At 31.5% G+C, this 18,951-nt stretch overlaps 2 protein-coding genes across 2 annotated transcripts in view; one reads left to right on the top strand and one right to left on the bottom strand.

Moving 5' to 3' along the window:
* Window positions 1–1,062: 1,062 nt before the first annotated feature.
* LOC107447982 (uncharacterized) overlaps window positions 1,063–18,951 on the bottom strand; it is a 65,101-nt gene continuing 47,212 nt past the window's right edge. Inside the window, exons 5-12 of the mRNA XM_016063041.4 lie at window positions 18,652–18,821; window positions 16,233–16,381; window positions 13,747–14,218; window positions 12,054–12,336; window positions 10,299–10,673; window positions 8,079–8,506; window positions 5,404–5,688; window positions 1,063–3,312 (exon numbers count right to left, since the gene is read on the bottom strand). Of these exons, the coding sequence (XP_015918527.1) occupies window positions 3,088–3,312; window positions 5,404–5,688; window positions 8,079–8,506; window positions 10,299–10,673; window positions 12,054–12,336; window positions 13,747–14,218; window positions 16,233–16,381; window positions 18,652–18,821 (2,387 nt within the window). The 3' untranslated portion in view covers window positions 1,063–3,087. The remainder of the gene's footprint in view (window positions 3,313–5,403; window positions 5,689–8,078; window positions 8,507–10,298; window positions 10,674–12,053; window positions 12,337–13,746; window positions 14,219–16,232; window positions 16,382–18,651; window positions 18,822–18,951) is intronic.
* Window positions 12,262–18,951, top strand: part of PolQ (DNA polymerase theta) — a 120,465-nt gene continuing 113,775 nt past the window's right edge. The window contains exon 1 of the mRNA XM_087159678.1: window positions 12,262–12,378. The gene's annotated coding sequence lies outside the window, so the exon portion shown is untranslated. The remainder of the gene's footprint in view (window positions 12,379–18,951) is intronic.

Raw genomic sequence — 18,951 nt, 5'->3', positions numbered from 1 at the left:
CACTTATATAACTGCACAGCTGTCAACTCTACAGGATTTTGACAATTTTTCCTGGTCTACTGGTTTAATAAAAATTCTCCTGGATTTTTTGCATTTTAAAAAATTCCCTAAAATTGAGTTAGCTTCCTAAAATAACCTTATTGAAAAAGAATTTGCACAGATTATTACTTGCTTGAATATTTAAATAAGTATTACTAACACATAATGAAAAAAGCCTTATTTATAGGAATCAGTCTTAGGCTTTCCTTTTTTATTTTTTTCTTTCTAAAATTTCCAGCTTATTTTTTTCAAAACTCCCTTTTTGAGTTAATTTATTTTGGATTATTATCTTTTTGGATTTATAGTTATTAGTGTAACAAAGTTTTTGTATTTTATGGCTGTGAAAATCCCTATAATTACCAGTGTGTAAAGTATTTAATACATAATGCACCAGTTATCGTAAATTTATATTTCATAAAATCTGATTTTTTTTATCCACTGTTGGTAACTATGTATGTCATTGCTGCATAGATTAGAATGAACCATCAAAACTAATTTTCAGGCTTTACTATACTGTGTGCAATAAGAAGTCAAAAGTGGCTGAATCGGGTTGTCCGAATGAACAATTTATTTTCAAATATAGCAAACCTGTGTTTATTTTTTTATTTTCTGTATTATATACCTATGAATAACTCGAGCAAATCTTCACTTCAAATTTACCCCAATTGAGCTCATTTATTGCATTATTTATTCAAATTACTAAAAACAAAATTAACTATTTAAAAATATCGCTTTCCACAATATACTATAGTAAGCAGTTTTTAACTTTTAGTAGTGAAGGCAAAACACCATCTATAATTCATTAAAGCCTGTCAATTTATTGGTGATAACCGATACCTTTTTATTTAATTCCAAATTATTTTCTTTAAACAAATTATGTATATACATGTATTTATTATTTATTTATTTGTAACTAAAATATGTATTTTGCAATGAATTATTATTTACATATAAGGAAAATGCTCAGATTTATAAGAAAAATGTGATTTAATAATGAAAATAAAATAAAGACAATTCAAAATAAAAGTGTACAATTTATTTTCATTTATGAGTTCTTGAATAGAACATGAAAATATATATATGTATAGTTTTTATTAGACAAATATATATATATTTCAAAGAATGTGATTTATATATAAAGCAAAATAAAACAAGACTAGATAAGTTGGGTTTTAACATTATTTACAAAGCAAAAGGTATTTCAAAATTTTTTTATGCATTTTATAAACTTGTTTGTTCTATAAGCATAATAAAATAGCATTTCAAATTTACATTGATACATGAATGTGTAAAAGTACATTTTTTATGCAAAATAAATTCATCAAATGTACTTCCCAGTTTTTTAAAAATGCAATATTTTATACTGCCACAGCATTTTTTTAATACTAATTATCATGTTTTCTTTAGAGTATAAATCTTTTGTCTTAAATGGTGCTCAACGGTAAAAAGAAATTATATTTTAAATGAAATTTACTCAAACAAAATTTCAGGTTTGAACAAGTTGTAAATAATTTACAATTTTATGTATAAATTTTTTTTTAATGAATTTAACTATTTTTCTTAAATATAAAACTTGTATTAAAATAAGTTAATCTTCTTTTAAATATATCATTAAGTTATGAGATCTTTTGAATTAAAAAAGTTTATTTTTGTTATTAAATTCTCATGAGAATTGTCCAAAAAGTAAAAAAGAAATTGTTCCAATAATTCAAAATTTTGTAGTACAAGAAATAATGTCATTTTTGAAATGATCTACTGTGAATCTTTTTGAAATAGTTTTTCAAATTTTATCATGAAGTTGAAAATTAATTTCTCTTAAATTTAATAGTCTTTTATTTAAAGTCACTAATTAGAGCTTGAAGTCACTTGCTTACATAATAATATGGACATTGTTTCTTACTTGAAAACTTCATTCGCTTCAAAAATGTATAAATTGGAAATAATAGCTATGTTTTGAGTGCTCAAAAGCAGGTGCCCATTTTCAAGCCTTGCCAGGCGTGAATAAGAAGAAAACAAAAGTAATTTGCCACTGAGGTTTTTCATGTTCTGTTTTTATCTTTTTCCCTCTCACGGCGACAACCATGGTAGCTCAGTGGTAAGAAAATCGGATTCTGACCCTTCATATCAATGTCTAAACTGTCTCTCACAAATGAGATCACCTTTTCAGAGGATTGTGATGGCCGGAAGGGTTCGATCCTCAACTCCACTAAGATCCACCGAGTGCATGCGGTATACTTACTCGTAAAATCTGTGGAATCGAAAGACCTGTGGTCGGTCGCTAAGCAGTACCATGGGTTCAGGAATCTGGAGAAAATTGCCTGTCCCTTCATGCTGATGTCTAAACTGAGGAAGTGATCTCACGAATGAGATCCCCTGTGCAGAGGATCAAAATTGTGATGATGTGTCTTTTGGGCATCCCCAGGGATATTTCCCAAACCGTCGCCAATAGTTATAGCTTTAGTGCGACGTAAATAAAGTGCCTGCTAGCTTCTCTCTAGGCTACTGTGTTTTTTTTTCCTAGTTTTGTTTCTCACCTTTATTTTTTCCATTTTTCGTTGGCAATTTAACGTTATTATATAAAATCACTCTTTCTTCTCATTCACGTCAGGAGGGACCTCCCTGGCCGATCGGTATCGCCCGCCAAACGCTCTGTTAAGCGTGGAGGTGGCGGGTTCGAATCCCACCGTAACTCTGAATGTATTCTTTGTGATGTCCTCTATATTGTGCTATCTGTTCTTCTACTTGACAAAGGTTTATAAGCCTTAATTGGGCACGCAAGCCTGCAAATGTATGTTGTATATCAATAAACAGTTCACGTCTGGCAAGTCTTAAAAATGAGCGCTTGAAAGATTTTGACTATGATTTCCAATTTATATATTTTTGAAGCGAATAAAGTTTTTAATCAAGTGATATCTTACCGCTTCAGTTTCTTGGGATTATTTATTTAATAAACATTGTTTCAAGACACTTTAATTGCACTGAGACTCCATAAAGGGAAAACAACGTAAACAGTCTGGCAGTGTTGATAGAGGATGAAATAATTCACACTTAATCTTTATCATTAGTTTTCTGTCTGTTAAAGAAACCTCCCTGTATGACAACTGGAATGTTGGCAAGAAATTCTGGCGATAAAGATTCTAACACGGGTACTACACCTCCTACCCATCTCACTTGATCATCTGGTGATGTTGTGATTTCTGAACTAGATCTTTCTAATACAGGATGACTGGATGGTTTTTGTTGACTCGGCAGTGTTGGAGCTACTTCCAAAACCTGAGAATAAAATATGCTATGAATAGCAGAATGTATTTAAAGTAATGTGATGCATAATTTTAAAACGTTTATTTGAATTGAATGTAATTTTAATTTACCCTGGAGTTTCTAATATCCTCATGTTGAGCGTGCAATTTGATTAAAGTACAAAGATTTTATAATCGTCAAAATTTTATACGATTTTTACGAATCTAATACGATTTAGTAGAGGATAAAATACGTGTATGCTGTGAAAGAAAAAAAAAGGGTATAGTTATTTTAGCTTTAAAACACTTATTTTCAAAGTAACAATTAAATTTTAAAACCATGTTTAACATCTGTAAATCTAGTTGTTTATAAAGTTATAAGTTGTTGTTTTTTTTTAAATTACTAAATAAAAATGATTTTATTTTAAATTGCTATTTTTTATTTGTTTTAAAAATGTAATAAAAATACTATGAAAATATCCCCTCTTCTTAAAATGATTACAAACCTGCTACACTAAGAATTATTTAAAATGTTTTCAAAATAGGGGAAAAAACTTGTTCAAGATAGGTGTTATGCTTGAAAATTGACAATTTAAATTTTTTTTCCTTCTGTATTTAGATATAAATTCTAAGGAGGCCCCTACCTTGCAATCTTGTATTTTAAGTTAAATTTTTAATTTGTGTTTTCAAATATATTGAACTTCATAAACTTTTGAGCATAATGTATTATAAGACAGCCGAATAATGAATCAAAAAAGGTAGAAAATGCTTATTAAGTAGATTAGGAAAAATAGCACTTGATAATTTTTAAAATTTATGAATATTTCCTCAAAACTTTAAAGCAATAAATGATGGAATTTGTGGTTTTGAGAAAGTCACTTAAAACTATGCGCTTCTTAGATTTTAGATTTTTTTTTTTTTAAATCTAACTTTATTAACTGATGAAAACAGATTTGGATGATGCTATAAAATTCTTATAACGTTAATTGCATAAAACAGGGATGTTTATCAAAAATCTAAAAACAAACAACTGTATACTATTTAAATACCTATCAAGTACTATTGATTGTAGAATTGTATTGGCATAATTTTATCACAAAAAATTCATAGAGAATCTAAAATATCGCACACTTTATATCTCAAATTGTGATCGGATGGAAACCTTGTATATTGCATGTATCGAAAAGCAGATTCAAATGAAGTAAACATCCATCATCAGTTTATTTTATAACCGTAGTTGAACAGCCGACCGAATTCTGAGTTTACGACTACAAATGTTCAACTCCGTAGCCTTTTAATTTTTAACCCAATCCGGAAGACAAAGGAACTCCTCGATCAAGTATTGGGCGAAATTCGCCTTCGTATAAGACATTTTGGTGGAAGTAACCCACATTTACGTTACATGGAGAGGAAAATCTCCCACGAATAGCCTGACGGCTAGGGGACTCTAACCCACAATCCATCTACCATTACCGTAGTGAATATTTAAGTCAGCACTGTGATCGGTGGGATCGAACCCGGGTCACCTCATTGAGAGGCTAGCGCTCATCAGCAGGAAAGTAATTTAAGCCCTCATTGGGCCAATATTCATGAATCTTCGCTCAATCAATAAGGGTTTAAAGGGCCGTTTCTTTCCACTATTGGCCCCATTTATGATAGATTTGTTTTACTCATCCGGTATTTTACAACCAATATCAACCCTATATAGAATTGTCAGATTCACCCGATATTTTATACTTCTCATTTAGCCAATATAGGCCCTATATAGACACACTCTAGGACCAATATAAAAAAATCTAGGCATCCCAATATTGGTCCCTAAGTGCATGTTTCTTTAGGACCCATATTGAGTCAATTTTTAACCCAACTGGGGAGAAGGTAAAATTGTTGCTAGGGGTATTTAGAATTTTCTCTCTCTGTCTCCACTCCTTCGACAGTTGAGTTCAGTCGAGAGAGGAAATACTTAATACATACAGATATACATCGATAAACTTTTAAGTGCAAAACACATCTTATACTTTGAGTTTTATGAAATGACTAATGAAGCTAAGTGATATAAAAGCTTTAAGTGTTTCATAATACATACACAATCTTTTCATGAAGAAATCAATTCAAATAAACTTACTTCTGATGATGATCGTTCTCGAAGAGATTCGGCTGATTGGAAACTATCTGAACTACTAACAGTTGAATTTTTGGTAGCTTTTACGTCATCCATCCATCTGACAGTTCTTTGAGGAATATTCGACTTATCTTCATCATACCATTCTTTTTTCTCTTCTGTCGTTGATGGCTCCTTAGGGAGTACATTTTTATCTGTCTCTGGTTTCTTTGGCATGAGAGCTTCTTTCAGCATGTTTACTGTTGCTGGCATCTCCAATGGTGGAATGTTTATCATTCCATCAAATGTCTATAATGTTAATTTTTTTTTCTCAAACAAATAAAAATATCAAAATATTTATAATTATAGAAATAGTGTTCCGCATTTGCTACCCTTAATATACATTCTTAGAATTTTTGTTAAAATTGGAGAGAGAAAAAGGTTTAACTTCAGGGTGGCAAATTAATATTTAAGCGAGAATCAAGAGTGTTATCAAAATTTTATCATTATTGAGGAGGGTTGAATAAAAAACTTCACAATTGCCTGATGAAACTTAGTGGCGTCTCTAATAATTTATCTCTGTTCCCTTTGAAAATCAAACAAGTTTTGATAAGTCGAATCCTACCTTATTAAGTCTCACAGTGGACTGATCGTAAGACATGGTTCCCGTTAGATCCCTGAAGTCAAGCATCACTGGCTGCGATCAGTGAGCTGGGGTGTGACCATTCTGATCAGCTGCGAAGCGACCGGGGGTGTGAGTTTTTGGTCCTCGTTAAACTGTTCTACCCTTAAGTGCTCGATATCGCGAACAGGTGGTCTGGCTATTAAAGCGGGGGAGCCACTCCCTCTGCAGAACGATCAAAATTGTGAGGGCATGTCTTCGTATCATTCCCAGACAAACGCCAATACCCCATTGCGCAGCTTCAGTATGATGTAAATAAAGTACTACTATTACCTACCTTAATAAGTAGTGAATAAAATATGGGATGATATGAAGATTGATCGTTTTTCAAAAATTTATTTTTTATTTATTTATTTTATTTGTAAAAGCGATTTGCTTGTAACCTTCTACCATCCATAAAAATATATATTTTTTTACTCTTAATTATGGTCTGAAAGGCAACGACATAAAATCTTGAGTTATTTGAAAGACTTATTATAAAAAATAGTTGTCATATTTTGTGACCATATGTTTGTTAAAACGTGTCAGAAATGCGTGTGTGCTGTAGCTTTCTAAAATGTGCACTAAGATTGCTGGTTCTCAGCCTAAACGCCGTGCGTTGGGGTTTAAAAACCTGAAGTTTTTAAATTATTTATTGATAGAAAACTGCGTAAATGCATATAGGAAATTATAATTAATTAAACACTTTATTTTTGAATCCCTCCAAATGATGATATCTTCGAAGTATTTTACAACTACAATATTTGAAACTTTCTAATATTGATGATACTCACTCTTGTAGATCAGAAGTGCCAAACTAATTATTTTAATAATTACCTATCATTTGCAGTTAGTATACCACGTAATTAATATCGGTTGGACTAGTAAGATAAAAAAGAGTTTAAGCTTTCAAACTGCGTATTATAAAAATATGAAACATGCTATTATGTCCCTGCCTCTCGGGTTATTAAATAGCTGTTCACTCATATTTATAAAACATTTAATTTTTTGCTTAAATCTGTATTTGAAAGGAAGAACTGCCGAAAGAACATAAACATGCAAGGACTATTTCCCAAAAAAGGTCTCTCTCTTTTTTTATTATTTTTTAGGTGGTTGCTAATTAAAAAAAACTTTATTTTCCATGGTTATTGCATAATTTTAAAATTTTTAAACTTTTATCAATTTTCTTGCCTAACAAATACCACTATCGGGGCATTTTTGTAATTATTTCGCTGTGACACACACATATTATATCCATGTCAAGCTAGTTGCTCAACATGACCTTCCTTGCAATAAACTTTAATTCAAATATTCTTACAAAGTTAAGTGTTAAGGGAACAGTATCAGTTACTCAATGCTGATAAACCCAGACTATTGTGTGTTTCATGATACTCCATTAAATATAGACAATGCGTGATGACGTGAAACAAATTAGTTGTTTGCTTTTTAATGTAGACATTTGCCTTATTCTTTGAAACGAAGAAAAAGGTTTTACCAATATCGAGTTTTGTTTCTTCCTCAATGCGGAAAAGGAAACTGCCACACAGGAGTGTGTCTGTTTTATTTTATGTTGAACAAGAGTGAGCAAGTAGTTACCTTTAGGCTATAAGCTCGATTTCGTCAAAAAGCTTAGCTTCGTTCGTCAGAAAAATCAAAGCATCCCGCTTTTCCTATTACAGATGGAAAGCTATGGTAAAACGGGTGACAAAATAAAAAATGAAATTTAATGTTTTCTCAAGAACATTGCGATGAGCTGGTATGACATTGGCGTACTAAGGGAGCATTCACACTGCATGCGATTGTCCGCGTGCGAATGTTTAAAAACCACATGTAAGAAGAACTGCAAATCTCCCTGACGTATGCGAAAGCACGCTAATTTCTCTTAAGAAATTGATAATGTGTTTACAAAAATGTACCGACTGAGGTGGCAATAAGTAGAAAAATGTCCGACATTTCAAATGATATATAACCAAAAATAAACAGTTTTGAATTTTAAAACAATAGGTGACCTTACTTTTGAGATGACCCTCGTAATTACCTTTGGCTTTAATTTCTCTGGAAGAATGGTCCTGATTTTAACATCGAATTTCGGCTTTACTTCTGACGTTGGCTCATCAGAGCTTTCAGCATTACTCTCACTACTTGCATCTAGATTAGAGTCGAATAAATTCACGTTTTGCACAGGAGGCTCCTTCTGGCGAATTACAACATTCCACTGGTTAGTTACACTGGTAAGTTTTGGTGGTTTTTGTTCTTTATTTTTGTCTAAAGGAGGTTGATCTGGTTGCTTTTCATCATTTTTTACGTGGTGACCGAAAATATCTCTTGAAACTGTGGTAGTTTGTTCGGTTAATTCAGTCTCCACAGTTGTTGTCAGATATATGTCTGCCACATCTCGGATGAGTAAACTTTTAGATTCTTTCGCAACATCTAATTTCGGTACGTTGGATATCAAGGTAGATGTCTCTGAAAATTATTAAAAAAAGAGTTATTGCACTTTTAAACTAGCACACCCAGAATAAAATGAGTTTATCTGCTTCGAATTTTGAGAAAAATGTATGACTGTGCTCCTGCCACCTATATTTCAAAATACCGAGGTATCAAGTGAATAGCGATATGCCATAACTGCTCTATTCCACCTTCAAAATTTATCTTGATATTTGAAGTTTCTTTGTTCTTTGTCATTTTAGTTTCTTTGCCATTTCGAAGTTGGTTGGTATTAGCAGTTTTTATTTTGAACAACAGAATTCTTTTTAATAAAAAGGTCACATTTGCCACATTCTATCCTCATGTTAAGTAAATGAGAGAAATTTAAGGATTAAACAAATTCAAAAAATAAAAAATAAAATATCCGCATCACGCAATCAGTTTTTGAAGCATAATGAAAATAGAAAAAAGGAGAATATAAGTTCAAAATTTAATCACTCTTCTGACGAGCCACATTTGCCAGACTGTATATTTTATCGCCTCCTATATTCGATGGGTCGAATACAACAGGAAAAAAAAGGATCGTTATTCGGAGGTATTATTGTGCCCAATTTTGTTAATCGTTTGCTCTAAATAACACCATATACAAGTTAAGCTATACCAACCATAAAGATCGTATCAAAGTATGAGAAAATCCGACAACTAGATCAAATGTTATTCATTTTTTATTTTTTTAGTAAATTTTAGTGTTTACGACATTTAATATGCAAGTTATTGAGAAAGAGATATAAGGCATTAACGGATTAAGGACATCTGTCTAAATGAGGCTTACGATACTGCCAAATTTTTTTTTAAGACTCAGTGACCAAATTTTAATTTAGAAAATGTATAATATTGATACTATGATGTTTTATTTTATAATCGGCATTGAATAGCCGACCCAAAGCTGACTTTACGACCATCAACTCTGTAGCCTTGTAATTTTGAACTCAATCCGTAAGACAAGGGAATTGTTGGATCAAACATTAAGACAAACTTACCTTCGTGGACGGTTAGCCCGACAAAAAGGGGATTTTAACTCATGATCCGTCTACCACTGTGGATATTTTACGTCAACACTGTGATCAGTGTGATCCGGAAGCAAAATTCGCAACAACCAGTCACAGCTAGGATTCAAACCTGGGTTACCTCATTGGGAGGCGATTCTTCTATCCCCTGGGCCACCGCAGCTCCATACTATGACGTTTGACTTTGTTCGGGTTTATAACTAAGGAAATTGTTTTTACATTGACGGTTGCATACTAACATTACGTTATTTTACCAGGTGGTGACCGAACTAATCTACGATTTGAATAATCAATTAGAATAAAACAAGTAAAGACAGACATATGCCATTTGATGCGCTTCTTTTTGTTTAGAAAAAAAGAAAAAGAAATATTTTCTCACAAAGTTTCAAAATTTCTTACAAAGTTCATCGAATACGGAAAAACAATTTAAAAAAGCATTTTCAAATTGATCATTATTTGCCGCAACTATGTGTGTAATAAAAATATAATTGTCCACGCAAATAAATTTAGTTGGATGGAATGATATTCACCGAAAATATTTATTTGCAGTCTTCCCCGTTCGCAGTACCATCTTTAAACTAACTTGGTAACTAATTTTGAAACTTGTTTCCTTAGGAGAATGTAGCAAACATAAACCGTTTACGGATTAACGGCCACTTTTAAAACACCCAGTTCACTCTTCCTTTATAACTGCATTAATCAAAACACACAACATTTAATCACAGTATGCTTTTATTAAAACCAACATGACTATTTATAGTTACCTGACTTGTTACCATTTAATTGATATTCCATGGATGAAACTTCCAATGAATCAGGCCTAATTTCCTGTTGATCCATTGGGTCTGTTCTTTCTTTACGCAGATTTTCATGCAAAGGAGCAAGTATCCTAGTTTCTGCTATCTCCCTTCTGACAGAAGTGATCATGGTGGTATTTTTTGTGACTTCTTCGGTGGTCTTTATTACTTCTGGTGTCACAGTTTGTACTTGTCTCATCCTCCTTTCTGGGCCAGACAGTTTGGGCGGTGTGCCTTTAAATTCACCACTCTTTTTAACGGACTCCGTACGTTTCACAACAGGGGATTTTTTTGGCTTGTGAACTTGCGCATATACGGGCACTGGAACTTTTTGTGGTGACCCTGTAGAAATATAAAGTTTTTCAATATTTTTGAAACTGAACTTGAGACTAAAATAAGGTTTAGAATATTTTATTATTCAAAGGTTTTGAAATCTTGTTTAAAAATTGATTATTTATATTTCAAGCATTCTATTGGGTTTGTTTAAATGTAAAGTTTGATGGTACACGAGCCGAAATAATCAATACCGAACAAAAATTAAACGGCCATACGTTTTTTAAAAATATCGGATGATGTGACTATAGACTGATAAAATAGAGATTCTGAATCAAAACTAAGGGGAAATAGGTAAGATCACAGGAACCTTTGGGGTTAAGGAGTCCGAGGGGGGAAAAAGGCTATCATCTTGAACTTTTCTTCTTTATATGCATTTTTCTTCTTCGAATAACCTTTTTCTTAACTTATTAGATATTCATGCGATGAATGCCTATCTCAATGTTTCAAAAATTTAACATCAAATATTCTAACTATTGAGTTACGAAATCGTATGTCTCGTAACTTTTCTTCGTCAGATTCGAATTCCACGCAAATATGGTAAGGGCGGGGTAATATTGTGCTATAGCCCCTCCCCTGTTTTGTTCAAATAATAATTTATAGATGTATTCGAACCATATTTCTCAGATTGAGTCTATCCCCATAATAATGAGGAGAAAGGTTAAAAGGTTTAACCCTATAATGTCAATTTCACAATTTGCGTTATAACTCTAGAACTTTTAAACCTATAATAAAACGTATTATTACATTCATTCAAAGCTACACTCATTCAAGTATGTAATTTTACATGACAAAATAGAAAATGTTAGCGAAAACGGTTGAATAGTTCCTGAAAAATCAGATTTTAAAGAAGTTTCATATTTAAAATTCGATTTCTCGTGAACTATTAAACCGATTTCGCTCACATTTTCTATTTTTCCTCTTAAAAAATTACAATCTTTAAAATTATGTAAAAAATTTTATATCTTACAGTTCACATTTTTTTCGACTATTATTCCAGAAAATAATATAAATTTACTGAAATAATTTTATTTGGCATAGAATTATCTTTGGATAAACGAATTTTATAATTGTGTACAAAAACTTTTCGATTCGCTTAAAAAGTTCCCAAGATTTGGCGAAATACGCAAAAAGTAACTTTAACATTAAGGGATCCAAACTTTTGATCACTCACCTGACTGCACATATTTCCCCGATTCCGGGGAAGTCCTAAAAGTACATTTTTAAGTTTTTTTTTAGTCATTTTTTTTCGTATCTTGCATCAGACTTAATTTACAGAACCGTTTAAATAACATCGTTTAAAGTTCGGCATAATAAGGCCGATCTCGACATTTATGACCACACATTTAATTTAATTCGATCTATGTGTTGACAATTTTTGTCACATACCCGTCGTTTCACTTTCAGTTCTCTCTAAAGATGTTTTGATTTCAGGGATGTCAGATAATCGGCGTTTGACAATGAAGAAGGAATCATCGTCGAAGTGATTTTCTGGTTCCAGCATCGTTGTGATGGTCTGATCTTCCATCTCTGGCTTTTTGACTGAGGTACTTTGTGTGGAAGCATCAGACTTTGACTGGTACTGGTGAATAGTCGCCTCGGTTTTCCACCGCTTTGTTCCATTCCTTCTCAGAATAGCTTTAGGGATGGACAAAATTGATCTTGGAAAACCCTGCAATGAATGGAAGATCTTAGTTTAGGAAGATGTTGCATAGTAAGTGGCATTCTGAAAATATATTTTCTTAAAAATCGTTGTTAAGAGGTCGCAATACAGCGGGAGAAACCTTTCATCGCAAATTCTCTCTCACCTCCATACCTAATTTAAAGTATAGAAAAAGTGAGTTTAGAGGTAAGCCTAGAGTAAGCCATGAAGCTTCAAACATTGAAAATAAATTTCCGAAATATCAAAATGCAAGCAAATTATTAGAAGAGAATTTCGCCATTGCGTGATTCTGAATTATCCTCTCATAATTTGTTTTCATTTATTTGATATTTTCAAAATTTCTTTTCAGTATTTGAAATTTCATGAGTTGCGCTAGGTTTGAACTGAAATCACTTTTTCTATACTTTACATTAGTTATGGGGGTAAAAGAGAATTTGAGATGAAAAGTTTCTTCCCTAGTATGGCGTCCTCCTGAGGTAAAAACTGAGGTAAAACAGAGTAATAGTAGAGGAAGAAAAATTATTTAAAATTTTCCTTTTTTGTACATAATTATTACGCACACTTTTTTTAATATCATACAGGGGTTAGACAAAATTATGGAAACGCTTCTATACTAACACATTATTTCATGTTTATGAAGAAATACTTAGAGAAATATTTTAAAACTTTAGAAGTGTTCGAAAGTCATTCGATTTCTCATACATATTGATAAAGTTTAAAATGTTTAGAGGTTTGAGGGACTCAAACCTCTAAAGCAAGTAGTACTATGTTACGGCTTCAGTTTTTTTGGATTATTTATTTAAGAATTAAATAAATAATTGCCAAATAAATACTATGTTTCCGAACCCTTTTCCAGGAGTTAGTAAATAAAGGGACAGTGTACCTCCAAAACAAAATGAAGCACACCGTTAAAATTCATCAATCATGATGTTTCAGATGTAAATTGAGAATTTTAACTTCGTGGTTATATTTTTTGTTAACTTTAAACACTTTCTAACAGTTTCATAACTGCGCTGTAAAGAACGGATACTCAAATTTCGCGAAACTTTCTTCGTTTCTGACGAAATTGTTTGCACCCCGAGTGAACATGTCATCAAAGTGACGAAATAACTATAGTCACTTTTTCGAGAAAACGAATTTCATCAAAAGTAAAGAAATATTTCGTCATTATAGTTTCGACATGCAGTCTTCTTTCTAGTTAGCAATTTCTCACTATGTAGTACGATGCGGTTCCGAGTTGAGGAAATATTATCGTCATATATTTTGAGAGTTTAAGTTTCATCACAAGTCATGGGATTTCTAGACGGAATGACTCTAAAAAATTGGCGAAACACAGCTCGAGGATTGTTAAATCGTCAAAAGTGAGAGTTTTATTTCCGAGAGTGTGTGACAGGATATTAGAACAAAAATTGCATTTACCTTTCGAGTCAAGAGGTATTTTGAAGCATCGGTCTGATCTTCGCTAGAGGACGAAGATACTGATGTCTCAGAGATTTCTCCACTGGAGGTCTCAGCTGTCGATGTACTGGCGGGATAATCTTCATACTGATGCTCAGGAGAGGACAAAGCTGAAGTTCTACCAACGGGAGCCGAGTAGGGCACTGCTCTAGGGATTCGAACCGTGTGTCCAAGAACGGATGATAAGAGGGATGAGGGTGGGTAAAGGTTAGAACTGCTCAGCCTGGTGATTTGTGAGGGTGGTGCGGATGATACTGCGGTGGTGCTTTTGCGGATGATGCGGATGTTCCTCCGTTTCAGGCAGAAGTATGCGATGCCGATGCCCAAGATCAGGAGGGAGAGAAAAAGGAGGAGGCATATGATGATGAGGATTTCGACCTCGGAAAGTCTAGCCGTGCCTACTCGAGTCGGAGTAGTTGTTGGGAGAATGCTTCTGTTGATGAAAAAATATTGATTTTTTGATTCGAGTTAAATTTTATCGATTCTTTAAATTACAATTAATTAGTATGTGGCAAATACTTTCAATAAATGGATAAATAATTTTGTATCACTTCTCGTAAGAAGTTAGTTGTGGTTGACACGCTTCGAGCTCGATTAAGAATTTATGAGAGATATGTAAATGGTCAAAATGCAGCAAAAATCAAAAAGGTCAAAATGCAGTTTCTCCTGATTTGTCACGTTCGATCATTTACAAGTACATCCTCATGAAGAGTACGAAATATATCAATTTATTAGTAACATATTGATTTCATCTTAACAGAAGAATTTAAAATACAATGCATAAGGTTTAGAAAACAATAGATTATTTCAACAAATTAAGTTACTTACGGTCATTATATAACTTTTTCTGATGTCATGCACGCAAAAAGAATTTAAATTGTTTTGAAGTTTGTTATAATAACAGTCTACATGTTTTATAAAGACAGACGACCTTTTGAAAAAGAAAACTTGTCAGACGTAAATTGAGAATTGAGGCGAAAAAAAGTGATTTGAAATAAAAACGTTAAGTTGCATAAACGTAAAGTATTTATAACAGTAATATGTTATAGATAGTGGAAGCGTTTGGTAAATTTAAATTTAAGTCAAATGTTTATGACACCTTTTAAACGTTTAATAATGTATTATAATTCGGATGCTTGTAAAATTACTTAAAACTGATGTTAGAAATTAAACAATAAGAATATAAAAATACAAACGCCATTTTTTTGCCAACTTATAACCCAGGGGTTTCCAACTGGCGGCCCGGGGGACGCATCCGGCCCGCGAAGGCTTTTTTTTGTGGCCCGTGAACAAAATTATATTAGTTGTCATTTTTTGGCGGTTAATTTTCGTAAAAATATATGGTAAAAACTCCACTTTTCTGGTTAATAAAAACCTAATTTCTTCGTTTCTGTGAAATTTATCATATCAACGGTGCAAAAAAATTTATTTCTCTGGTTTTGCATCAAAGAAAATATTTATTCAAATACAAAAATAATCGTGTATGTTGCTCTTTTTTATTTTATTTTTTTGTATTTTGTGAATATAATTTAGTATGTGCGTATCAGAAATTTTCTCGAAGAAATTTTCCGATTTAACTTTTTGACGAAAATATTTACACACACATTTTTAAATTTTTAATTTAAAATGTAAGCATCTATTCTCTGGTAGTTGCAGCAGACAAACCTCAATTTTCTCATTGAATATTTTGTGTGCTACTATGCAAATTTTATTACCAACCTTTCTAAAGTTTTATATCTTAACAATTAGATATCTGTTGCACATTAATTGTTTAATACATAGGTGCACATTAAAGTTATTGTAGCATAGCCGAAATTTTATTTATTAATATTTTTAAAAATATTATTAATAACAATTAAATATTTTTTAAAAATCTACTTCTTATTTTAATTTGAAATTCAATACTTTCGTTTTGTACAACTTGGTAAAAATCTGATCTATTTAATGTTCCTTCAAACATAAAAGAGTCCTTCATGAAATTAAGATAAAGTTGCGGCCCACCATTTGATTTGTGTTTTTAATTGCGGCCCCAGGCCTCATGTAAGTTGGAAACCCCTGTTATAACCTAAAAAAGTAATTTATGAAAACATCATTAACCTCTGTGTCTTCAGATATTAACTCTTACTTATAAATAATGATTCCGGAAAGAAACAAACAGTAGGCTCAGATTATAAATATGGTTTAAAAGTTTGGCAAAGAACCATTCTGGAAAGGGATTTTTAATTTTTTTTAACAATTCCTTTGACTAATTTTTGCATTTCATACGAAATACCATAAATTAGATGATCGATTATTTACATCTACATGGATCTGGTATAAATCTGTACTATTATAAGAGTTTTTCTGCACCAATGTCATTTCTTTTGTCATCATCAAAACAGTTAAATAAAAACTTGGTCTGGATATAGATCTTTGTTCATTTGTACTGAAAATACTATTTTACTTACGTGGGTGGGTCGATGACTTGTATACCACCGGGGGATGGAGTGAGCGGTGGCGGGTATCTACACACAACTGTCTTCGTCTCATCCTCCTCTAATTCTAAAGCAGGGTGGAATCGAATGGTGATATTATTTACAAACATTCTAGGAGATTCCTGAAGGAGAAAAAAAAACATGATACATCTGATAATAATAATTTGCTTAACTCTTTCTGATAGAACTAAAAAGTTTAGCAGCACCATTATAACAAGGATTAAAGAAGCCTTGTTACTCATAAAAGCTGTTATAACTCTTTTGTGAGATCATGGAACAAGAATCCCTTTCAAGGTTGATAAGATTTTGGATACAATGATAAAATATGTGCTGTATAAAACATTGCTTTCGAATTTCCAAAGCTAGAGTTTATTGAAATTTCCTTTTAGCAATATTAATGAGAAATAAACTATTTTGAGAAATTAAATTAATAAAATTATTATTAAATAGGAATCTATGTCTTAACGAGATATTTAATTAAAAAGTATTGAATTAAAAATAACTGGTTTATCCTCTCTATCTTCAACAATCCGAAAAATGATAAGTCTTACGAGGACAGTGCTTAACAGTTAAGAAAAAGACAGTACTGTAATAGGTGAAAAGTAAAAATGAAAAAAAATTGCTAATCAAACTTAGGAAACAAGATTACGACTTTGAAATATGTTTAAAAAATGGTTCTTTATGTTGAATTTATTCAAAACTGTTCAGATGTTTAAGTGTGAAGGTTTATTTGTATAATATTTCAATTTGTTCAATATATTCAATTCATTATTTTTAATACAAATATTGTTTGAATTCACACACATAACTATATAATTTATTAATATAATCTTGAAAATATAAATCTTAATGAATTATGAGATTCTAGGTGATACTAAGTAATTTTATAAAGTTAAATAAGAATAAAGTGTAGATACATATTTATTTTTTACATGTAATAAGTGCATAGTGATTACATTTGGAGTTTTAAGTATCAGATTTATGATTTTTGGAAAATTTAATACACCTGCCCTAAACCCTAAACCAATTTAGGAGCTCCAAAATCTTAACCTAGACCACTTTCATACAGTAAACATAGTAAAGTTAATATAAATATTTATTAAAAAATATTCATTTAATTAAGAATTATTTAAACAAGAATAAACTATTTGACACTGAAAATTGCTTAATTTTATGAATTGTGGTTAAAATAAGATTACAAATTGTTTATTTCAGACTTTTTAATTTATAATATATTATTTATTTTTAAGAAGAGAGAAAAAAATAATTAATAATATATAATAAACTAGAGAAATAAAACGGGTTAACTAAATAACGGATTTTATTTTTTTAGTTGCATGAACAAAAAAAAATTAGATAACGCACAGAAAAAAAGGAGGCGAAATTACTCCAGTGTATGGTAATGCTATTTCTGGAAGAAAAAAAACATAATTCTGGTTAATATAACCAAAATATACGGTATTTAAACCATTAATTTAGTAATTTTTCCGTTCATATGGTAACGGTTTGTCGGAAATTTATAATTCTCACACTTACAGCTCTTAATACCACACACTTATACAGAGCTGAAAAGTAAATTTAAACGAAAAAAGTGTTTTCATGACATGCTCTAAGGTATCATGATAAAATTACCAAATTTCACCACAATTACCAAATTTTATTACAAATTATAAAATTATATTTTTGTTAATTTTACCAAAAATCATTACAAAGCGTTAAGATAAAAATTACCGAGCTTTTTGGTGTTCCCATAGTGTTCATATATTGTAGTACTTTAGAAAATTTTACCATATTCTAAAGTAGTTTTGACCCTACACTTCCTTCGTGCGCTGTATTGGCATAAAATATGGAGTTTCAGATAAGAGACTTATTTCGGCAATTCATTTTGTTTTATAAGTATATCTATATTGTATTCGTCGAAAAGTTGCTTCTGTATTTTTGCATGTTAATTCATTAACAATGTCGACCAGTACAACAAAGACTGAAAAATCATCAAATGAACAAACATATTTGGGTACATACTGATTTTGTAGCATTTTTGCAATGCTTTCAACTTAATTTATTAAAAAAATTTTATTGTATTTTTTAACTATCAATTTGCAATATTTCGGCAGTAAAGAGTGTTTTCCTGCCTAGTTGGATTGCTTTGCAGACTCTATTTATTACACACCGAACAGTTATTGTGGAACAAAAGAATAAAGCATGTAAAACAATTATTATGAAACAGGGAGAAGGGGTAACTATATTAAAATTTTAAGTTAAGGACATTTTCCCCTTAAATTTGTGATTATGACATTTGGTATTTCTTTTAATGAACCATAATTTAAATGAAGTAATTTTAAATTTAAAAAGAAGAATTTATATTTCTTATTGGTAAACTATGTGTTCTTACCTGCCACGTGCCACAACCCTTCAGAGGAATTCTCAATTCATAATAATTTCCTCCAGTACCATGAATCCTGCATGGTGAATTTCGAGATCTGTGAGCATACATGAGTCCCCTAAAAGGTTGCGTGAAATTGACTTTCACAACCATGTCACCACTTTCGCATGAAAGAAAAGCTGAAGAAAATAGAAGGATATAAGTAACATTATTAACCAATCGGTGAAAATATGTTCTTAATATAAAAATGTTAACTTTTATGGTTCCTGCATCAGCAGCATATGAACTTTGCAAACTAACACTTTGTCT

Source organism: Parasteatoda tepidariorum, chromosome 3 (genome assembly GCF_982258835.1).
Source record: "Parasteatoda tepidariorum strain Cologne lab strain chromosome 3, Ptep-v5.0, whole genome shotgun sequence".
Lineage (NCBI taxonomy): Eukaryota > Metazoa > Arthropoda > Arachnida > Araneae > Theridiidae > Parasteatoda > Parasteatoda tepidariorum.
Note: the sequence above shows the minus strand (reverse complement) of the source record. Positions and strands in the feature narration are given on the sequence as shown.